Source organism: Calonectris borealis, chromosome 5 (genome assembly GCF_964195595.1).
Source record: "Calonectris borealis chromosome 5, bCalBor7.hap1.2, whole genome shotgun sequence".
Lineage (NCBI taxonomy): Eukaryota > Metazoa > Chordata > Aves > Procellariiformes > Procellariidae > Calonectris > Calonectris borealis.
Genome location: NC_134316.1, coordinates 49061805 through 49084426, shown reverse-complemented (window position 1 = coordinate 49084426; position 22622 = coordinate 49061805). Strand labels below are relative to the sequence as shown.

General features: G+C 38.4%; 1 protein-coding gene across 1 annotated transcript in view; it reads right to left on the bottom strand.

The window, feature by feature from the left end:
- Nucleotides 1-1269: 1269 nt before the first annotated feature.
- The window catches only part of LRRC4C (leucine rich repeat containing 4C), a 95808-nt gene continuing 74455 nt past the window's right edge, over nucleotides 1270-22622 (bottom strand). Inside the window, exon 3 of the mRNA XM_075152364.1 lies at nucleotides 1270-3924. Within this exon, the coding sequence (XP_075008465.1) occupies nucleotides 1966-3882 (1917 nt within the window). The 5' untranslated portion in view covers nucleotides 3883-3924 and the 3' untranslated portion in view covers nucleotides 1270-1965. The remainder of the gene's footprint in view (nucleotides 3925-22622) is intronic.

The window sequence follows — 22622 nt, the reverse complement described above, 5'->3', positions numbered from 1 at the left end:
TGTTTATAAAATCATGGTGCTTTCACCATGAGAGAGCAGCCATAATTTTTTAACATAAACCTGTTGATTACAGATGGCCCAGATTTAGGTTTCCTGGAAAGAATTTTTTCAATTTTCAGATAAGCATTGGTCATGGACACGATGTTACTAGCCAGATGGGCGAAGTACAAATAGCAACGTGCAACTGCAGTGTTTCTGTACAGACTCTCTCACAATGCTTAAAAGAAATCACCAATAAAATGCTCTAATGCACTTTGAAGAAACAGGCAAAGCTAGGAATCACAACGGCAACATTTTACATTCAGGTCCATCTTTGTCCTCTATTAAAATTCCCTTAGAGTAGATATTACTTTTCATGTAGTACATCAAAGGACAATGTCTGGCCAAATGTTTCTTCGAGATTATTATAGAACTTTGGGTGTCATTCTGTATTATACTTATCAGACTCCTTGCAGGGTGTGATTCATCATCACCTATCTCCACTGTGTCCTCTTTAAATCAGGCCTTCGTACTACCATATTGACTTGCCACCTTGAGAACCGTGCATCCAACAAGAGATATTTACCCCCTCAACCTAGCAGAAATTCCTTCTTAAATTTACAGAATAGAAGCATGCTGTTCAGTAGGGTCTTCATCCTGCATGCTATTGCATACTAGAAAGCTCTGACTTTCTAGTCATTTGGGTGACTTTGTTCTTTCTGTTTTTTTAAACCAATAAACTTGGACTTCTTCCTGTGAGTTACTCCGTTAACAGCATTTTGATTTCATTTTGCACACAGGGATGCACCTCTGATTATAGGTATTGTAGGTAGCTAAACATATTTCATATTTATGTCTAGGAGTACCAGAACAACCGAACTGGAAACTGCTAGCTTTGATATAAATATGAATTTTCTTATTGACAGTTATAAATAATAAAAAACAGAACAAACTTTTCTGCTTTGTCTAATAGATTCAGTGATAACTGAAACCTCTTGCAAAACTTTTCCTGGCATTGTGATATACATCTTGTGATATAATAGAGATAACTGAAACCACCGCTAGAAGGAATGATCTTAATCTTTCATTAAAAGTCAAACACCGTTGTTTGCCAGTATGCTGCTTACATAAACTAAAATGAAAACTATGTTATTCTTCAGTAATGATCCAAAATGGTTTAATTATTCTCTTTAAAGTGATTGTGTTTTGGACCATCACAGAAGAGTATCATAAAAATTTTAACAAACTTTTGATGTTTAAAGCCACACTAAAAATGAGCTATATCCAAGTACAGAAAAAAACAATATTTTATTTATAATCTTAGTTTAGCGTTTGAACTACAAATTCTGGTTCTAGAATTGTTTAAAAGATCATGGGGTTTATAGGTTTTCACAAGTAAATTAATTTCTTGGGTTGTTTTTTTTTTACTTTTTCTTCCATTTTTTCACAGAATGGTGCTTTCAGTAAATACAGAGCAAATCATTACATGGAAAAAAAAAAGTTTTGCTTGTTTGTTTTTCTCACTTGTAAAGTTGCTGTTATTATTCCATTCTCTATTGAATAATTTCAAAAAGGGCATGAGAAAACAAAATAAAAAAAGAGAAAAAGTGACAAAATAGACCGAATCTCACCACTAGAATTCACCATAAAAATTCCCAAAGTGTAACAGAATTCTTACAAAATTTCCTAGACCAGTTCTTTTAGGGAATCAAGATCTCCTATGAAAAATATGGCAAATGGGAATCAGGGTAGGTTGGGGAGGAAAAAGGGAACGAGGAGGGTAAATAAGTGCAGCAAAAACAGGTTCTGAGGAATACACATAATTTTGTCTGCTTTAGATCACAATAGAATTTTTAATAAATAAATTTCTTTTTCTTTGTAAAGACACTTTTTTGAAACAGTAGATTTAGCCCAGTCATTTGTGTCATTTGTTTTATAAACCATCTTTTGTTGTCCCCACCCCCACCCCATAATGTCATAAATGTTTCAGATTTGAGTCTCTTGTACATTGTCTTTTGAGTTCATTCGGATCAATAACGGTTCATGCACTGAACTGTGTATTGAATTTATTGTGTTAACTGTTGTTGTGTGGTTGAAAGGAGACTTATAAGAGTTATAGTGGTTTAGGTGCTCATGCTCTATTGCTGGCATGGGCAAGTGACTCTCTATGGGTGTGTCACCTGTAAGCTCATCATCCACATTAATGATCTCTACAGTCCGTGTTGGAGCATGATGGTTCTGCCGGTGATGCTGTTTCCTCATTTTGTAGAAAATTACCAGCATCACAGCAGCCATGAGAGTGATAGCCACAAAACAACCAATTATGATTTTGGTAGTCTTCATAACCTCATCTATTCCCGGGATCCCATTGTTTGCGTCCGTCACAGGAATGGTGAACGTTTTTTCTGTTGATCTTGTGCTCTGTGGAGTGAGTGAGGTTGTCATGTTAGTGGTCTCCCAGTTGGTAACTGGTGTGGGCCCAACCTGTTCTGTGGTCTGTGCCTCATCCTGAGAAGGTTCCACAGTCTCTACTGTGACGGTTGAAAAGTACGTGTAACCAGGGTTATCCAGGGCAGTCACATTCAGTGTGGCAGAAGCTGTGGTATTCCCAACAGAGTTACTCACCATGCATGTATACAAACCCGTGTCTTGCACAGTTACCTTTGTAAAATTTAATGTGCCATCACTGAGCACAGCAATCCGAACTCTGTATGCCCCATGCGTCATAACAGATCCATTTGGAGTAATCCAAGATACAGAGGTCAGGGAGGTTGATGCCCGGCACTTCATCTCTGCGGCCATGCCTTCTGTGACGTTGAGGTCTGCTGGTGGCTCCACTATGACTGGAGCATAACACGTGAAGTAATTCAGGTCCAGCTCACCAATGTACCTTCCTTTTAAACTGGGAGGTGTGTGGCAACGGGCGCAGCATGCAGTATTGGAGGGTGCCTTGTCTTTAATCCACCAGCTGAGCCAAAGGATATCACAGTTGCAGTTCCAAGGATTGTGATGCAAGTGGATCCTTTCTAGGCGGAGTGGCGTGAACAGGTCATGAGGCAGTAGTGTTAGATTGTTGTGTGCCAGATTGATCTCTATAAGTGACTGAAGGTTATCGAAAGCATTCCTTTCTATCACTTGAATCTGGGACTGTATCATCCACAATTTCTGAAGATGCATTAACCCTTGGAAAGAACCTGGCCGGATGGCAGTCAGGTGATTCCCAGAAAGATCTAACTCATCCAGTTTTACAAGTGGGGTGAGGTTAGGAATCTCTCGAAGATTGCACATGGCAAGGTTCAAATACCTCAAGTTGGACAGACCTTCAAAGGCACCTTCTGAGATGTATGAAAGCCTTTTCAATTCCCCCAAATCCAACCTCCGGAGAGAAGGGATTCTGTTAAAAGCATAAGAAGGGATGCTCTCAATGGGATTATTTCTCAACCACAGTTCCTTCAGTTTTGACAGGTATACAAAAGCCCCATTTGGGATAGTGGTCAGACGATTGTCAAAGAGTTCCAAAGTGTTGAGATTGGCCAGACCATTGAAAGCCCCTATTTCAATTGTTCTGATGTGATTCCTGCTGAGCTGCAGGATTTCTAGGTGCCTCAGATGCTTGAAGCTATTAACTTTAATGATTTGGATCTGGTTCTCATGGAGATTGAGTAACCGGGTGTTGGTGGAGATGCCGTCTGGCACGTCTCGCAGATTTTTCCGTACACAAATCACTTTACTGAACTGGTTGCTGCAGGAGCAGACAGAAGGGCAAGTTTGAGCCCTCACTAGACCAGCCACCACAAGAAGCTGAAGAGCCAACAGCACCACAAGCAGGGGGTCAAATAGGGCCCTGTTAAACCTAGGACCTATCATTATCTGCTGTGGATGTAAGGTCATCTTGTTCAACATTCATAATTTATTTGGTGTTGGTCCTTCTGGAGTTTGAATAGCCTGAAAGAAAGAAAGAAGGGAGAAGGAGAACATTAAATTAATCTCAAATATTTAAGTGTGCTCTCTAAACAAAGACTTCTCAAGTCCTTTCAGTCAACTCTACCAATTTCGTGAAACTCTGCAGTGAGAATAGCTATAGAAATTCTAATATTTTGTTTCCTGTACAGCAATGTATGTCATCTGTAATTGGCAATGAGATGCGAAAAAGCCAGACACTAGCTTTGCCTGCTCATTCCAGTGTGTAACGCATGTAGCTGGGTGTCAGATAACAAGTTCAACCACAGTGGATACCTAAAAGAAATGTTCTAACTCAGGGGGAGAGTTGAAAGAAGTGACAAGGGCCTCAAAAGGCAAAAATTAGTAAGAAAGGAATTATCAGAATATTCAAAGTATTAACCTTCTTGACACATTATAAGACAAGACAACAGATAATATGAAGAGCAAGTGGAGACTCCTGTTTTATATGGGTGAAAATCTTTGTTTATACAAATGTGATTCCTGCATCGGAGTTTAACTAGAAGTAAAGCCTTTAATACTGAATATAGCAGGTCATGCAAATGTCAGGGCAAGAGCTTGCCTGTTTCAAATTTAAAAAAAAGAAATTCAAAAGAAACATGCTGAGCATCAATTCTTCCCTACCGTTAAACAGCATCATCCAATTTCATGATATTTCCTTCTCAATTCTTTTGTTTGGCACCAGCAGCAGAGAAACACTCATTAGCAAATGTGTGCTGAACACAGAAATAAGAATAGCCATTTAAATGTTGAAAAATATCTCTGTAGCTTCAGGGTTGGCAGTTTCATTGGCACTTCTAAAAAAATCCTACAGATCTTACTGTAAGGGGAAAAAAGACCTTTACACTACAAATGATCATTACCATTTTAAGAATTTCAGTACTGATTCATTTGTGGTAGTTCTTAAAGCCCCCAGCCCTCAGTTCATTTTCAATCTGCTGCTCAGTGCAAGGTCCCTCTGCTGTAGAGATTAATGAAATTTCCTATAAATCAGCCAAAAGTGAAGTCTTATAAATTACAGCAAGCTTAAAGCATATTTATAACCTAGAGCACCCAGATGCATAATACATGTATTCAGTAAAACAAAATACTATAAGGCAACGGTTTTCCACTCCAGGCTCCGAATTGTTTCATTTTGTGTAAAAAAAGCTATCTTTCTTTAAAAAAAAAACCCATGAAAAAATATATTAACTTGCATCTCATAGCAATTCATTTAATGAAAGACTTTTTTTCTAATTATATATTCAGACAATGTGGTTTTGAGAATTCATTTCTGCATTTTTTAAAAACTTGTTATAATGGTTCAGAGCTAGCAAGTGTTCTCATCTCGCTTTTAATAATTTACTGCAGAGAAAGCCAATATAATGGTTAAAAACCTGTGAATAGGAATTGGAATCTGGGCTGTATCTGTTTGTTTGATCTGCTCTGTAAGTGCTATTTATAAAACATCATTCTTGTTATGAAAGATTCATGGAACTAATGTGTTTTGCAACCTTGAGCAAGTCACTCAACTTCTCTCTCGGTGGCTTACACTTCTGTCATGTGACTCCGAGGACCCTCTGGCTGTAGTGTTGGATGTTACTGCTCCCACCTCTCCATCGCTTCCCTCTGCCAACAGCTGCGCTGCTGAACATCAGTTGCATGGGTTTAGGATAATGTCCTAGACTACATGTGGGGTGGCTGCCGTACACACCTTCCCTTTTACTGCAGGCTTACAAGGTCACTTATCTCTTCAGAGGTGCTGAACACAATATATGGAGAAACACTCTCAAACTAATCACTAAAACTCAAGTTCCCTTACATCAAAATTCCAACTGTAGTAAAACTATCTGCAAAAAGGGGGTGAAAAGAACCTGGTTCCCATCTTTCTTACACTGACATGAGAAGAATCTGCCCGTTGTAGTCAAAAGAATTATATCAATGACTCTAATATCAATTTCAGGCTCCTTAGTTAAGATCTGTGATCCATGAATTTTGCTGTTGAACAGTAATTAACCATCCTCTGTGATAGTCAATGTGATTGTATTAGCATTTTTGTTTGTCGCGAGTTGTTTTTTTTTTAATTCAGTAGATTTGCCTTTTCTTTCCTTTCTCATTTTTTAAATTCTTCTAAAACTTATCCCCTAAGGGCTTTGACTGAATAATGAATTCCATTAACAAGTAATACAACAGATACAGAAACACACCCAACCAATCATTTCACCATTGCACTGGTGCAATGTTATTGTCTTCACTGGAACCGAGATGAGAACTCAGCCCGCTACGTCCCGCTTCAGAGCTGCCAGTTATCCTTGTATGGCTGGTGTGGCACTGGGAGCACGTGAGGCTTGTAGAGATACAGGAATCTTCTGTGTTCTATCTCAGACCCATTCCCTATTAAAGGCCAGCTTTGCAAGATGCCATATGGTTTCTCTACCTTTCTTTTTGCTACTTTCTGCTCTCATTCTGGTATCCTGGCTACCCTGAAGGACCAGGAAAACGATGGGATTTGTAGAACAAGAAAGTATACGAAAAATAAGAAAGGTCATGGGAGAGCAAGTGCCCTCAACATCAGCCAGTGTGTGCATAAACTCCCTCCAGATGCTTCTTTGCCAGCCTCCATAAAGCTGATGATGCCAAACCATGCTGAAAGCACTCCAAGGCACTTCCCTCCTGTTCCGACTTCTTGCGCCTGATGGTATCTCCCACCATTCCCTTCACCTTCTCCTTTATCCAGTAAATCTTTCCTTTCCATCACTACACATATGCTCCATGGGTTAAAAAAAAAAGATAAAAACATTTTACTTGAATACAGTACTTCATTATAACAAATAAATTATCCAGTTATGAGACTGATTAGCAAAAATTATTCAACCCAAAATGAAATGTTTCCTTTTCGCAGTTGCAAAAAGGTTTTTAAAAGAAATGCTTTTGTTTTATCATCTTAAAATAAATTCCCTATATTCCTCCCATTTTTGGTTATTGACTCAAACAATGAATCGGTCACATAGAACACCTCTTTCCTTGTGTTGAAGGTCAAAATTGTCCGTGGCTTTTACATTTACCTTTTTCCCCAGTCCTGTGCTAGGAATGTCTCAATCAAACATATACTTCAGAACTACGATTTATCAAAGACCCTCAGGGAAATCTGCAACCCTCAGGTTTCTGCAAAATTCAAATCTGTGTATACTTCAAATATGAGCTTGGTCACTGACTACTCATTAGCTGCTCTGAGTGTATAATTTTGAGGACAGAATCACCATTTTGTGAGATGTGGATGGAAAGTTCTAAATATGTTTACATATGTGTTGGTGTGTGTGATTTTCCTGTGTCTAAGCTGTATCTTGTTTAACATATAAGTACAGAAGATCTATATTGCCATTCCTCTGGAACATTTTCTGGGAGGCAGTGAGAGCAAATCTTAGCTTTTGTAGCCACCATTTGATTTAACTTTGGATTTATTTACATTACTAAACTTTTTTCCCTCTTCTTTTTTAATACAGGAAGAAAAATCCAGTATTTAGCATAAGATCACACTAACTGGGCTTGGTGCTGCTAAAGTACAGGGGAGCTGATGATTCAAAAAAGCCACCATGACCAGCAGAAAATATGCTAGGCAAAGCCTTGCAAGTCCTCACTTCCAACCGGTGAGCTTTGCATGAGGCTAACATGCTGCAGTGAGATTCCTAATGGCAGTAGGAATGTATTAAAAAGGTCCTTTCTTTTACACTGGTGGTTTTCCACAGCTCAGAGCTTCAGTATTCAGGAAGTTTTGGTGCAGTCATTTCACATCAGGGTAATTTTAAATCATACCCTAGAAATACCCTGGAAAAAACTAGCCAACACAAAAACACACTGGAAAATTCATTTAAAGCCTCGAAGAATATTATGGAAATATTTTAATGGGCTTTACATAAAGATCCATCTGGAACTCTGTACTAGAGTAATTTGTTATTCAATATCTGTCTATTATGCTAGAGACACATGAAGGTTTAGCTTTATAAATCCATGCATGGAACACAGACCATCAACTAGCTTCTTTAGTCTTTGTTGACAACTCTTTGTCTTCTAAGCCACTTTTTTTTTTCCGTCAATTTTCTAGTACCAAATATCAACTCTATGGTCTATTCAATAACACTAGTGCCCTCTGCTGTATAGATTTAAAATGTAGTTTAAAATGCTAAGAATTTCCTTACTGCACAGTCAGTTCCCCAGACACTGTACAATTATTAAATGTGTTTCCAAACATGACCTTAAGTCTGTCTGTGGCATTGCTCTAATTACCAAAGCATATATCATCTGTCATTTTAGTACAGTAATGTATATTCTCTTTATGGCCATGGAGACATACATATACATATATGGAGAGTTATTTGTTTTGTTTTCTATTTCCACAGAACTCAAAAAACTTTTTTCAAATTGGCATTTGATATGCACGTTCTCCTCTCTTAGCTTATCTGATACTTACTTAGTCTCAACGTATTACACATTTTCCTTTGAGGGAAAAGCCTTGCCCTCTTAAGATCCAATGCAGAAGATGAAGCAAGGAATGACAAAGCTAATCTACCTCTGCAGATGTGCACAGTGCAGCTTTCCTTAGGGACAGCTTGAAGGATGCAGTGGTTATGCTAATGAGAGGTAACTTTGCCAAACGTGTATGCAGAGATGTCTTCCTCATGGGCATTGTAATGGAACCCACAAATCGTTTCTCTATTTTTTTTGTAATTAGGTCCTAGGCCTGATGTGCTTTGATCTCTCTCTGTTATTTTACCAGGAGAAAGTGACTATATGCACTCTGATCTCCAAAGGATTTTCCTGTAACGGTGGGCTTTGATTACAAAAGAGAACTTCTACACCAAAGATCCTCCTAATGAGGTATGGCAGGTGGCAAAGATATTTTCCCAAGCTCCAGTGACCCTTAGCTGGATCATTGGCAGTTTAGTTGCTGTTGGCAACTCATACTTAGCTTTCTGTCTGGTCTGTGGGTCTATGAATAACTGCCTCAGCAGTGGAGCAGTGCGGTGCAAGGGCCGTGGTTTTATCCCAATATATGCTTTACAGTATGATCTAACACACTTTGGTTGGTGCTGTGCATCTGCCATTAAAAAATGAGACGTGATGCTATACGTGACTGCATTGAAAATATAGACAGAATCGATCAGATATCAGGTGATTAAACTATCACAGCAAAATTAAATCACCACAGTTAGATCTCAAGTAAAGCACAGTTAAATCATCACAACTCTCCCTCAGCCATGTGCCAGAAAATTTCAGGATGAGGAGCATTCAGATCACTTTTTACAACTTTTTTCAAGTTGACAAACATGTGGATGCATTCAGAAAATGCACCTTTGCTTCACTTTATATAGCACAGTTATGTATGCTGTTGTACATCACACCCTTTTAAAGAGGTTTTTGAGAGAAAAACCCTTTGCAAAGATATCTGCATTTTTTAGTAAACAAGCCACTCTACAGTTGCAAATTAAATGGCAGATTTCCAAACATATGAAGAGGAGCTAGGTGCGTCAGGCAGCTAATTATGCTGGGAAGTCTCTTCCGGTAGTATCAGCACCAGAGAATTGAAAGTAGTTTCTGTAAGGAACAGAGCATGGAGTACAGCAATAAAAATAAGTCTAAATCCCAGGATGACCTTAGGCAGAAGTGGCTCTTTTGACTCTCTTTTCAGGAACTCTGAATGCTCTCAGGGCCTGAGACTGATCCCCTTTTGGCAGCAATGCCAGCAGAGGAAGCCAAGGGAATTTCAGTGTAGATACCAGGAGACAAGCACACCATCTGTTTTAGCTCCACAAAATACTGAAACACGTGAGGGTAAACCCTCATCCCAGAACAGAGACTGAACTGTGGGCAGGGAGCTCCACCGGGGTCAGAAATCCTCTACAAACGTCTGCTCTGCAAATGCTCCTGCAGCCTCAGATGCGCGTCCCCATATGGCTGTGAAGGGCTGGGCTGATGGAACCACACTGCCAGGGATTCACTCACCGTACCCTCCTGCTTCCCTCCCTGCCTTTGCTCTCCTGAAATTCCTTTCCACCTGGCTGAACCCCTGAGGACTAGAGCTTTCAGTTCAAGAGAAGTACAAACACTTTTCATGCTGTTCCCTGCCCATATACACTACAATGACACCATTCTTTTTCTCCATTGAATGTCTTTGCCACCAACAAAGGAACACATGCTATGTTCTTAATAGAGCATCACAATGATCATCATGCAAAATCAGTAAACTGGGTTACAGTAGATCTCGTATCTTTCTCTTCCTAATCTTATTTTTTATTTTTCTCGTGGATTGGCTCCTGTCTGGGGTGTTTGAATTTTTTTAAGCAGGCTGTTTTACAGTGAAATCCATCACGGCACTATATAGCTGTGTATCTTTTCCTCCATTCTTAAAAATCAGTTTTCCCTTTTCACTGCTATAGGACTTTAAAAGTCTCAACAACAGTTTAGGGAGCCATTGCAATAATGCCTAAAAACCTGGGAGGTTTCAAAGCCCAGCAGCTTTTATCTATTTGTTTTTTATTTTATTTTTAGTTAAATGCAATGGAGGCCAAAGAGGACGAGCTAGGCAGCCCTGCAACGCAAACTGATTACTCATGAGACCAGATAAATCAAAACACTCACAATGCAAATAATTCTCCTCTTTGCACGTTTCACTGTTTCGCTCTGGGACATAGTCGGGATTTTCTATGGCCCCTTGAAGCATGTAAGTGTAGGAGGCAGAGTGGATATTGCTGTACCACAAATACTTCCCGGTTCTCTTCTGCAAGCCTTTTAAGACTCAGCTGAATCACTAAGACACTGACCTGAAAGACCGAAATGTGATTGGACACATTCAATCTTCCTTCCCCTGAATCACCATTGATTTCAGGGGAGTTCAATCAAGGATGAGTTTGATCCAGTCTGCCTTTTTCTTCTTTTCTTTCATTTTGTTATACAGAAAACAGCTTCATTTCACACCCCTCATTTTCCAGCATAATTTCATGTTTCCTCTCTCATGTCTTCCTCAGGTTTAAAATTTTCTCCTTAACTTCAGGTAATAGAAATGAACATGAACCAGACATTTTAAAAATGAGAATTTTAGGTCACATTGGTCCAGGCAAAAATATTTGCATTTTAGCTGGAAGTTAAGAGATTTCACAGTGTTTTAAACTAAATCAGTCTGGTATGTCCCTTTATTTATAAATATTCTTTTATTCCCAAGCGTCATTTGCACTTGGTATCTTCAGTACAGCTCATAACATTTGCTAATTTTATGGGAAAAATCATAGGAAACATCAGACAATATGTAATGGATATTTCTTTAGGACATACTTATTTTTATTAAGAGGAATTATTTGGCTTCTTTATTGACCTTTCCCTGGATGTCACCCAAAGGGTGAAGAGGACAAAACAGTCCTAATGTCTCTGCTCAGACTGCTCACAGCGGCATGAATAGGAGCAATCTATGAACTATTCACAATGAACTAACTTAAATTCTTTCATAAAAGCCATCACAATACAGCTTGGTACTAGTCCACCCAGAAACATTCTAGAAATTTAATTGGAATTAACTTTTAAAGTGGGTTAATTATATTGCATGAAATCTTTGTGTGGACACTCTTATTTAGAATTTAATTTAAGCTAAATTGAATCAAGACCACTGTAATTTCAATTAAGAGTGTCCATAAAAGAACGTAATGTAGTTTAGCTAGTCCCTTTTCAAAGTTAATTTGGATTCATTTTCTTGAGACCCCATGTAGACACTAGGAACTTTTGTTCTGTATTGACTTGGGCTCAATTCAAACCAATTACATAAAGGTAAAAAGGTTTTCTACCTCATCACTGATCCCTTGGGTTATTCAAGTCCCATTTTGCTGTTCTCACTTCACTAATTCAGTTGATAAAACACAGTTTCTCTGAACCTTCTTTGTTTGTTTCATCTTCTATATTTTTCTGGACAGATATTTATGCAGGGGGAAACAGGCAACCATACAGAAGAAATGTTATAATAGCCCTGATAACAAAATTATCTTCATTACAGCAGCATGTCACTACATCTCATGTGCCAACCATGATATAAGGGGAAGTCATACAAGCACTTTTGGGATTTCACTATTTTATGCCAGAAATACCTCAGTGCGCAACAATTAAACCACAATATATCTGTAACTATTGAAAGGATGTTTTCTTAATCCCTTTTTGGTTTATTATCAAAGCAAAATCACAGATCCCCATTTGGAAGGCATCTGTGAACCACAGCAAAGTTAGTATAAAACCAACCCTCAATAAAAAATTATACGATGTTCTAAAGCACTGCTCCAAAACAATGCAATTTTCACTCCTGTCACACTGGGGTCATTATTTTGAAACACTAGTATTTCTTTGTTTTTAGCAGACTAGTAGTGATTTAAGACAACAACTCTTTAAAGGTACTACAGTGATACTTCGTTTCAAACAAACTAGTTTTGATCTGGTAGAATATTATCGATTTTTTTACATGGAAGCATTAAATTGTATAAATTAACATCCTTTTCAACAACATACTATAGGATTTCAAACTAGCAGGTAAAAATCTGCAGGTTAAGTACATGAAATATTAAAATGTTGTGTCTTTTAAAAGATGCAAAGGCAAAAAAGTGCAAGGCTGACGGAATCCGAGATGTTAGCCCCGATTCCTTCCAAAATTTTCTCCCTACTCACAATCTATAAAAACAGATGTAGGAAAAGTCACATCAGAACATCTCATAGTCTAAGAATGCATATACAAATGTAGCCAGTACAATGAAGAGCAACAAAAAAAATTGCCAGTTAGAGTATATACTTGCCCTTAAAAAGTTTCATCCTAAACTTAGAAAATTGGAGTCTAGTTTTTAAAGCCCAAAACAGTCTTTCCTAAATTACAATATGTGCATTTGTCTACAGAAGGTGCTAATGCTGAATATTTTTGTTACCCGTACAAATCATCCTTTGAGCCTTGATGAGCTCTTGACCTTAGTATATAATATTAACCAGAAGACAGAAATATTATAGTTTGATGAACATATAATGCAGTTGTGGATATACTTTGGCAACAGCGATGCTCTGGTAAAATTTGAAGTCATTTAGAAAGATTTTAAGATTATTTTGAGATTAGCAAATCAGAAGATTGTTCATTTCAGTGACATAAAAAATCGAGTTTGTGTCTTAACAAGTGCAGTTTTTCCAAACGTATTTTGTAATATGTAAAACAGAGGAGACTGAGGGATGAAAGCAACCACGCAAAATCTGCACCAATGCTTTTTGGGGTATGAGTTAAAATAGGTAGCTACTTAAATACTTCTATGCCATAATGCTGTGTCAAGAAAGGTGTTTTCCTTTTTTAAGGTCTGAATTATTTGATGTTGAGTTGGAGAAGTGCTTGATAGGTATTTCATAACCTTGGTAACTATAGGCTATGTTGCTAGTATGCATTATTCTAAAATACCTTCTGGGAGAAACATACCCAGGTAATAATACGCTAAAGCACCGGAGTCCATTTTGCATCATTGCATTTGTAGTGGCTAACTGAGTCCAAATTACTCCCTCATTCTGTTAATAAACAAAGAGACAAAGAGAAAAAGAGACATGAGATAAAAAGTTGAGACTTCAAATAGCCTTGAGTCTGGCAAATGATGGTTAAACTTCTTGTCCTTGGTAACTATGGAAACCCCTTAAGGTAAGAGTGGAACACAGGCATTTTGTGGTCTGCAATTTACAAGCTGTTTATTTAATTATGAAGGAATATGAAACTGTTAGGGGCAATGCAATTATCATACTGTGATAGTGTTTTGAGAGAAAAAATAGGTACAGAGAAATACAAGAAGTTAATTTTTTGGAAAATGATTTGGTTTAGGACTTCTATGAAACTGCAGCACATTGTTTTTTACTGAGATTTGTGATTTTTTTTTTTCCAAAAGGGTGTGAAGAGCCAAAATTAGTAATATGACATTTTGCCGTAATATCCCTCAGTAGATTCATAGTAATTATGTCCATTCTATGCCTCATGAACAAAACCAAGGTCAGGGTGTATTTCAATTAAACCCTAGGTGTTACCAAAGTGCAGCACAGCCAGAATAGCAAGCACATTATTACCAGATCTATCACTGCTGGGCAATGAATAGGTCACAGGTGCTCTTGCATACAGTATTTGTACACCTTTAAATATTACAAGTGGGAAAATGTTTCAATTCAATTTAGGAGGCAGCTAGTGAAATAAAATTAAGAGTGAAACTATGTGATGACTCAGGGGGACTATAACAACTACTTACAAGTATTTTCCTGGATCTGAACAACAAACTTTGACCTGATACTTCTGTTGTTGGGAGTTGCATGAACGTAGGGGCCCCAGGGCCCTTTGCATACAATGGGTGTTTTGGCAACAATCTACCCTTGATTGGATCGCCTTAATAAGATGTCAAACATAAACACATCCCCGCAAGGCCTCTGGAAAGGAGATAGGTAATATTGTTCTAGTTTACGGCTGAAGAAACTGAGGCAATAACGGATTAAATCAGTTGGCAAAATTTAGCATGTGTCTACGTGATACTTTGCAAACATGAGCTTCACTCTCCATGCTGACTGGATGGAAGGCGTGTAGCTCCAAATGATAGCCACGCAGCAATGGTTAGCTTGCTGCTGACCCCAAGGTAATGTGCCTCACAGCACTGCTCCAGCCTGGCCCTACGAGCACAAAGACAGGGTCTGCATCTGAGTGGAGCATGGATGACTCTTGCTCACAGCAGTCCACAAGAGTCCCGGTGGATATGCTATAACGAAAGGTGTCAGCAGCAGAGGCAGGTCAGGGACCCAGAACTCCTGAATGACATTTCCACCAGAATGTGGACTTTATGTATGTACTGAAGGGTGTGATCATCAAGTTTTAGAAGACCAACATGCCATGACATTCAAAACTAAATTTGATTAAATATTAGACAGTGTTCTATCCTATTCTACAGATTCCTGTATTACTCTTCTTATCATAGTATTTGTACACCTTCCAGAAATGCATTAAGTATCCTAAATTTGTCATTTCATCTGCGTATTCTTTCTCTCACTCCTTCTCCTACAGGACTGTATTCAGATGCTGTTCTGGTTTAGTAGGTATTATCAAGTATCTGCCGCAAGCTGCTGATACTATAGACGGCAAGTTTGAAGAAATACATTGTGAGTTTGAAATTACGGTTTATGAAGTTTGCTATGCTATTCCTTCCTGAAACGCATTGGACATCTCATGAGAAGTGTTCCTCTCTTCTACCCAAAGAACAGGCCACAGACACTGGTATGGATCACCTGGGACCCAGTCCAATCCCTCCTGCAATGGGAATGGGCAGGGGCTCCGGGGGACCTACTGTCACCTTTTCCCTGTGCACTGTTCTCAAAGCTTCCTCTTGGCAAGGCTCTCCAATATATGTGCTATGATCTTCTGATCCTTGGCCACAGGAAAGCTTTCGTATAAGCCTCATGTCAGACAGGGGCTTGGCAAGCCCTGAACTGATTTTTAAATATAAATGTTTAAAACAAACTGAAAGAAAATTCCTGCCATAGAACTGCACAAGTGACAAAGTGTGACGTTTCAAATTCATTACCATTTGGGGCTATGCAACTAGGAAGATGTAAATCACTTGAAAAAGAACAACAGTTCACATTCAGGGAACTATCCTCACTAGCTGAAGAAGGGAAGAGGGTAATAGTTAGGAGGTTCATAACTGTTTCACAGCAACTAGGCAAAATATCTTCTGGCACCGCTGCACCAGTCCGGGATAACATGAACTCCACCTTTCCCATTTGCAATAACCATATCCTCTCAAGTGTCAGTCCTTCTGCCACAAGCATCTGTTTCTGACTTAGTAAAGGACTGATGATGTTTCATGGACCACAGTACTTTTGAAAGATAGCATGCTCCAAAACCAGTTTCACTCTACCAATTACTAATGTTTTAATTACTAAATTCCAATAAGTGCATTAACCCCTGAATATGTTTGTATAAAGCATAGTCATAATGCCACACATGTATATATGTATAGTAAACTGAGTAAAAAAAAAGGCAGTAAACTCACTGTCTTACTTCAAGACTACATTTGAATTTTACCTTGACAGGTAAAAAACATCCTTTCCCTTGACAGCTTAGTCAAGCACTGGAAGCAAAACCAACGAGAAATAACTAAGTCAAATTTTATAACTGTGTCGTCTACTTTGAACATTGCAAACAAAAGTAATTATGTATTTTTACTTTAACTTTTTAAATTTTATTCAAATGTTAAATTACTTCTGAAGTAACTTGTTAATACTGGAGCATTCTGTTTCTATATGTGCTGAAATGAGGCACTAGCACAATCCCGTATCATCCATCCCAATGTGTTTTCCTGAGGTATCCAAAACATAGTGCATAACTTTGCAGAATATATAGACTGATTGTGACCGTGTGCTCCCCCTGCCCCTGACCTGACTTTTTCCCTAACCCTGCCCAAGCGATACCCACCTGTGGTGACCGTGATGAATGCATCTGATGGATGCAGATAACAACACAATAGGCAATGCGTCCACCTAACCACAGTGCTAATCAATGTGTGACGCCAGCCAAATTCGGAAGAAACTAACGTCGGCAGTCGGTTTGTAAATATGACTACGAGTCAATCATCTTACCCCCATAAATAGTGGGCAGCCCAAGAGCCCTTTGAGGTCTCCTGCAGGGCAGCTGGCTGCACGCCAGGATCTCCCCTTGGGTAGAGATGCCTCTCAAAGTTACTCCTCGAGGTTGAGAGATTCCTTGCCAGAATCAGATCCTCGGTAAGTGACTAATAGCATGCTAAACTTGGAAATCTTAGCTAAGTGATATAAAGGATTGATTGCACGTATATAATCCTTTAGACATAAACCGCTGACCAAGTCTGGGACTAGGACGGGATCCAGCCACACCTAGACTTCTCTCTGAGAAGGAGTTTAGAAAGCAAGGGGGTCCTTTCTGAACCTCATGACTCAACGGGAGGGTCTCCCTGACAGGTTTGTCTGACCCTGTCCTCCATGCAGTAAATAATCAAGTGTACCTTGCCATCGAATCTTGTTGAACCACTGTTGCATTTACCATCGAACTTTGCCAACTCACTGTCTTACATCAGTAAACATATTGCTGATTCTCTCTTACGCGTGAAGTGCATCTCTCTCTCACTCCATCCACGACAGTGATTCAAGAATTGATAATGTAGATCTGCCTGGAAAAGTTATCATTGACAAAGAAAGCTTTGAATGCAGTTTGGTGAAAATCAAAGGCTCCAAAGGAGTTTGCGAGAAACAGTAGTAAATTATATGAGTTATTCTCTTTCTGTCCAGACCATCTATAAATCCAAGAATCATAAATGATAAAGATAGAGAAGACTTTTCCTCTCTGAAAGTTTACAGTGATAAGTGTTACAGAGAAAAATAAGAGATTACTTCATATTTTCACGTAGACATGTTTTTTTAAAGTGATGAATATACATCTGTGCGACGGAATATCTTCTCTATGGCTGCTTATAGCCTGCTTATTGAAACCACTGGCCAAATTCAAAGTATTATTACAGCAATATGAAATTCATATCAGATCCAGGAAAGCTGGCATATTCTTCTTTAGCAAGTGATTAGTTTCACTGAAGAGCACTTCAGTTCTGTTTATCTGCTTCAAGTTAACCAACAGGATACAACGTCCAGTATCAGCAGTGCTGCCTGCTTGTTAGCTATTCAGACCCTGGACACACTATTCTATGTTCATGAGCCCACCACAGACTTCCATTTTTAACTAGATCCATGAGAGAAAATCGTGGGTAAAAACTGACTCCTACAGAAACCAATGGGAGTTTTGCCTTCGATTTCAGTGGAGTCAGGACTCCATCTCATATGTCAATAAGAGCTTGCTATACAGAGCCAGCTGCAGATTATTGCTGATGTAAGCACTAGGGCTTTGATGCCTTTTCTTTAGGATAGTTTTCAGGGAGATGGAAATTTAATTTTCGTTTAATTAAAATTGTCACATAACGTAAAAGGAAAAGTAGTAACTAAGACAGATAAAAAGACAGAGTTCATGTATGTGAAAGTGTGCTATGAAACAAAAGCCATGTAATATTTTAAAATGTCAGGATATTAATGTATTGGATTCTTAAAAGATTCCAAGAAATTACTCTGCTACTTTAAAAATGTATAGCAAGAGAGTGAATCCAAGGTTCAAAACAAATTTTAAAATTATCTGTCCAAAGTAGAATAAATTTGATAGCTGACGTTATTCAAGGATATAAAAATGCCTGTTCACAGTAAAGTTTTCCATTACTATGCTGACTTGTATAGCAATACAAATATATTTATCACAGACAGCAGCAATACCACCTATTATTAAGGATGTCCAACATCTGCCATTGTGAAAGGCTGTTTTCAATTTCTTACAACTTTGTAGAGTTTTAACCATTTACAGATGAAATGTTCCATGCTAGGGATATACCTACGGTATAGTCACTGAAAGTTGGACACAATCAACGCAGCTTTAAAGCAGCTGTCATACCTTATGGTAACAAATAGTTACAAAAAAAGGAGAATGTTACTGATAAAAACCCAAGTACTGAATTCAGGTTGTTTTTTTCATTCTGTACATTGAAAGACACAGAGTTACTACGGGAAAAATATGATCTGGTCATATAGTTAAAGACAGTATCAAAACACAGAGCAACCAATGAAGCTTGCATTCAAATACATGTATTTATGCATGCATAGGTATGCCTAATACACTTTGTGAAATATAGTTCACCACTACTTCTAAAAAAAACTATTTGTTTCCTATCAGGAAAATATTTTCTAAATTTTTAAATTCTAACTCTTGCTCCAGCCTGAGGACATCAAAAATATAGTTGAATGACAGAAGTGCTAATGCGTCCAGATCTCTCTGGCTGAGAACTATTTCCTGGATTCTTATCTATACTCTCTACTCCAGAATGATGCATGAGGACAAGTACGTTAAATATTTTCAGGCAGTCATTAGCGAGGGGCCATGTAAGCACTTCAAGTGGACAAATACATTGATAACGCAGCCCTCCCATGAAGTATGCATCTGAAGACTTTTGGCATCATCAGGCACTCTCTTACCAGGGTATTTCACACCAGTTCCATGTGGTTGTGGGCAGCTAAGAACAATGATAAATGTAAGTGCTAATGTTGCATTTAAATACCAACGTTGTATAGTATATATATCCCCAGCACTGCTCTGCCTTACAGACCTACATCACACAGTGGACCGTTTAGTCTGGAAGATTACATAATTAATTGTAGAGTAGATTTTGCTATTTGCCTGATATTTCTAGCTATATCCACTTGTGCAAGCATGCCTAATGGCAACTATTACCAAGTAATTGGCTGTCAACGTCTGCCCTTGATCTGCAAGAATGATTTTAAAACCTGGGTTCAAGCGTCTTGGGAAAAACACCTTCATTTCTTTACTTATATTGCTGTCCATATGCTCAATACTTAAGAAACCTCAGGAAGCGACAAGATGTAACAACAGCAGCTAGAACCAGCGAAGACTACAGGGAGTGATGTCTCACATTCTTCACACAGAAGCACAGAGATCTCCTTTACTAGACGTGATTTCTGGACTGGGATCTAAATCTCAGAAGGATTTCATGGAAGGCAGGAGAGCTGCTGGGTATCAGAGATAGGGAGCATGCACAGATTTAAGAACTTCCTCTAATACTGCAGCCATAGATCTAAACCTAAGCTATCACTATCAGGGAGGGGATGATGGAAAAAAAACCATTTTTTTTTATATGTGAGTTTCTCTATGGCTCTGAGGATGGGGGGAAAAAAAGTTAAATACATAGCACATTCCTGTGGCTTCTTTTCTTTATAACTCTTTCCATTCCAGAAGTGTAAAGGCAATCTTTTTTTCTGTAATTCTACAGTAATCGGCCAAATTTAGTCTAGTTCTCAGATGGGATAAAATGGCATTGCTCTATTCAAGTCAATGAAACCAGAATGATTTTTATTCCAGCTGAAGTTAGTGATCCTTGTTACCCTCTCAACTCGACTGATTCATTCTTGAGGAATATCAGGAGGTTCAGATAGCCAATTGCTCTGAAAATGCAGCTTTTATAAAATAGACTTCAAATGATAAAGGTAAGACAAATGCTTTTGTTTTAACTGTGTAATAAAGAAGATCTCTCTTCTAATTGCTGAAATGCTGAAAGAATGGTAAGAGTACATTAAGAACGGATTTAGGTTTAGTTCTTAAAAAATAAACTTTCCTATTTCTAAATAATAAGTTATCTCCTTTCTTTTTCTCTTTTTTTCCCTAAGTACCATGAAATATAGGGTTGCAATGGTAGCTATGAAATAAAAACAGCAGACATTCCCCACAATGAACGAAGAGAGGTCCTTATCTCCAACCTTTATAATGTGTTATGTCTGGTGTACATGGGATTTAGGTTTTACATTGACTAATAGATGGTAATAGCTTACAGTTATATACTGACTTTTATCTAGAAGTTTCCCTGTGAGCTTTAAATCCTACATTGACAAACAACATATATATACATATATATCAGAATTACCTTATTCTCCACTGAAAGCTAGCTATTTCTGGAGAGAGACATAGCAGGTTTTTAATAGTTTACCATGTTATATCAAGAAATACCGAAGACCGCTATCTTCAACTGAACTCGAAGGCAAACTTTAGAAATGTGGGGTAAATATCTGTGCTCAAATTTGACATTCAACCTCAGCTAGGGTAAACTTCCCTACTGTTTTGGAAAGTGCATTTTCAAAAGAAGGCTTGACTCCAAGTGGAGTGGATTTCTCGTTCACTTGTGTCATGTTAGAGAACAGTATTTCTGTCAGAACAGCACTCGAGCTGTACCATAGGATTAGCTTGGAAGAACAATCTGCTTTTACGGAATTGCTAAAAAGCTTCTTGCAACTGTCTGTCTCATCCAGCAGATACAAGGGATCTTTTTCAGGACAGACAGAAAGCTAGGTATCCAATGTGAGCAGACTAGTACTCCACACCCTTTAGTCAACAGTAACATATGCATACTGATAATCTGTCTATCAGTATCTGCAGGAGCATGTGCTAGGCAGTCTCTCTTACCCCTGACATTTGTCTTTAGCGAGCCAGGGCATGAGAGATTACTTGGGAAAGAGTTAGCCATGAATTATCTTACCTCTGCTTAAAAGTGAAGACAAATACTGCAAGAGAGTAGCCATCATTTGGTGGGATCTATAAACATCCAGTATCTGCTGTTTAGACTGCCTTCAGCAACGGCTGCTTCTTTTCTTACTTAAAACAGGTAACAAATTAATGCTCAGTAGCAAATACTGGGATTTAAGGTCGTCTCTACAGGTAACCACAAGAACAGGAGAGCAAAGCTGTATTATAATCTTACCATAATTCTTTACAGCTGTTTAAGGGGGGAGAGTTTGCTGCTGCTCCACAAAGCAGCCCAGCAATGTAACCTGCAAGACTGCAGTATACTGCAGTCAGCAAAACAGCCTTACTAGTTTCTCCTTAATGTATAGAAGTAGCATAGCAAGACACCTTTCAATTTAATTAAGGGTCTGCCAGGAACTTAAAAACTTCATTTTTCCTTCTTAAAGAGTACTAAATTCTCCTTTTAAAATTTCGTTTACCTGCAGTCTGGTGTCCAATTTGTCAGCAATTTTTTTTTTCTTTTATTACAAATTGCTAAGTCATTTCAAAATTATACAGCAGCAAAAAGAACAGATTTTTTTCTTTTAATGGTTTGGGGTGCTTTTGTTCTCACCAGGATCCCTCACATTTATACTAAGTGCAGCTTCATTTTTCAAAATGAAATTTAACAAGCAGTACTTAAGAGTGAGAAAGGCACTTACTAGACCATATTCAATTGCTCTTCACTGCTATTCTTTATCTCCCAATTTTTACTGAAAGGCAAAGTAAGAACATACTGGGAAGTGAGAGGAATAATTTCATTAGTGATTGCTGAGCAGACAATGCAGACACAGCAGACAGTACACCTGAAAGTTGGCATAGGGCTACTACTGTCCTCTTCTTGAAATTCTGATTCTCAGACTATTGATTCAAGGATTTTGGACATGGGTTTGCTCCACCTTCCTTGCAGACTGCAAGGAATAATGGCTGATTCAATTTGCAACAAAACCACTTTCACTCAATTTCTCTCCATATATTGTGGATGCAAGGTCCATAGCTGGACACAATCTCCAAAGGGATCACTACTGATTAGTTTGGGCATTCAGTTTTTCATTTCTCTCATACATTAGTATAAACTAGTAAATCTATCCCAGGGAGCGGCCTTCTGAAGACCTTGTGCCTTATGAAGGTCGTTGGCCATGCCACTCTGCCCATTACATGGTGGCACCATCATCAATAACACGAATGAAATTCAAAGATCCATACTTCAACTAAAGTGACCTGACTCTTCACCCCCCCGAGAAAAAAGTTCTCTTTTCTGAATGCACGCTGAATTTTGCTATGTCGGAATTTTCTTTTAATGGGAAGTTTCCATTTCAATTCAGTGCATGAAGATCAGGTCATTCAACACAAAATTACAGTTATGGATGCTGAGCCAGTGCTCTATAGCATGAAGAATGCCTGTAGAAAGTCCTGACTGTGCTGTAATAGTGTTTACTGTCAAAAATAAAATTCACAGGCCAGATCCACAGCTTGTATAAATCAGTGTAGCTTC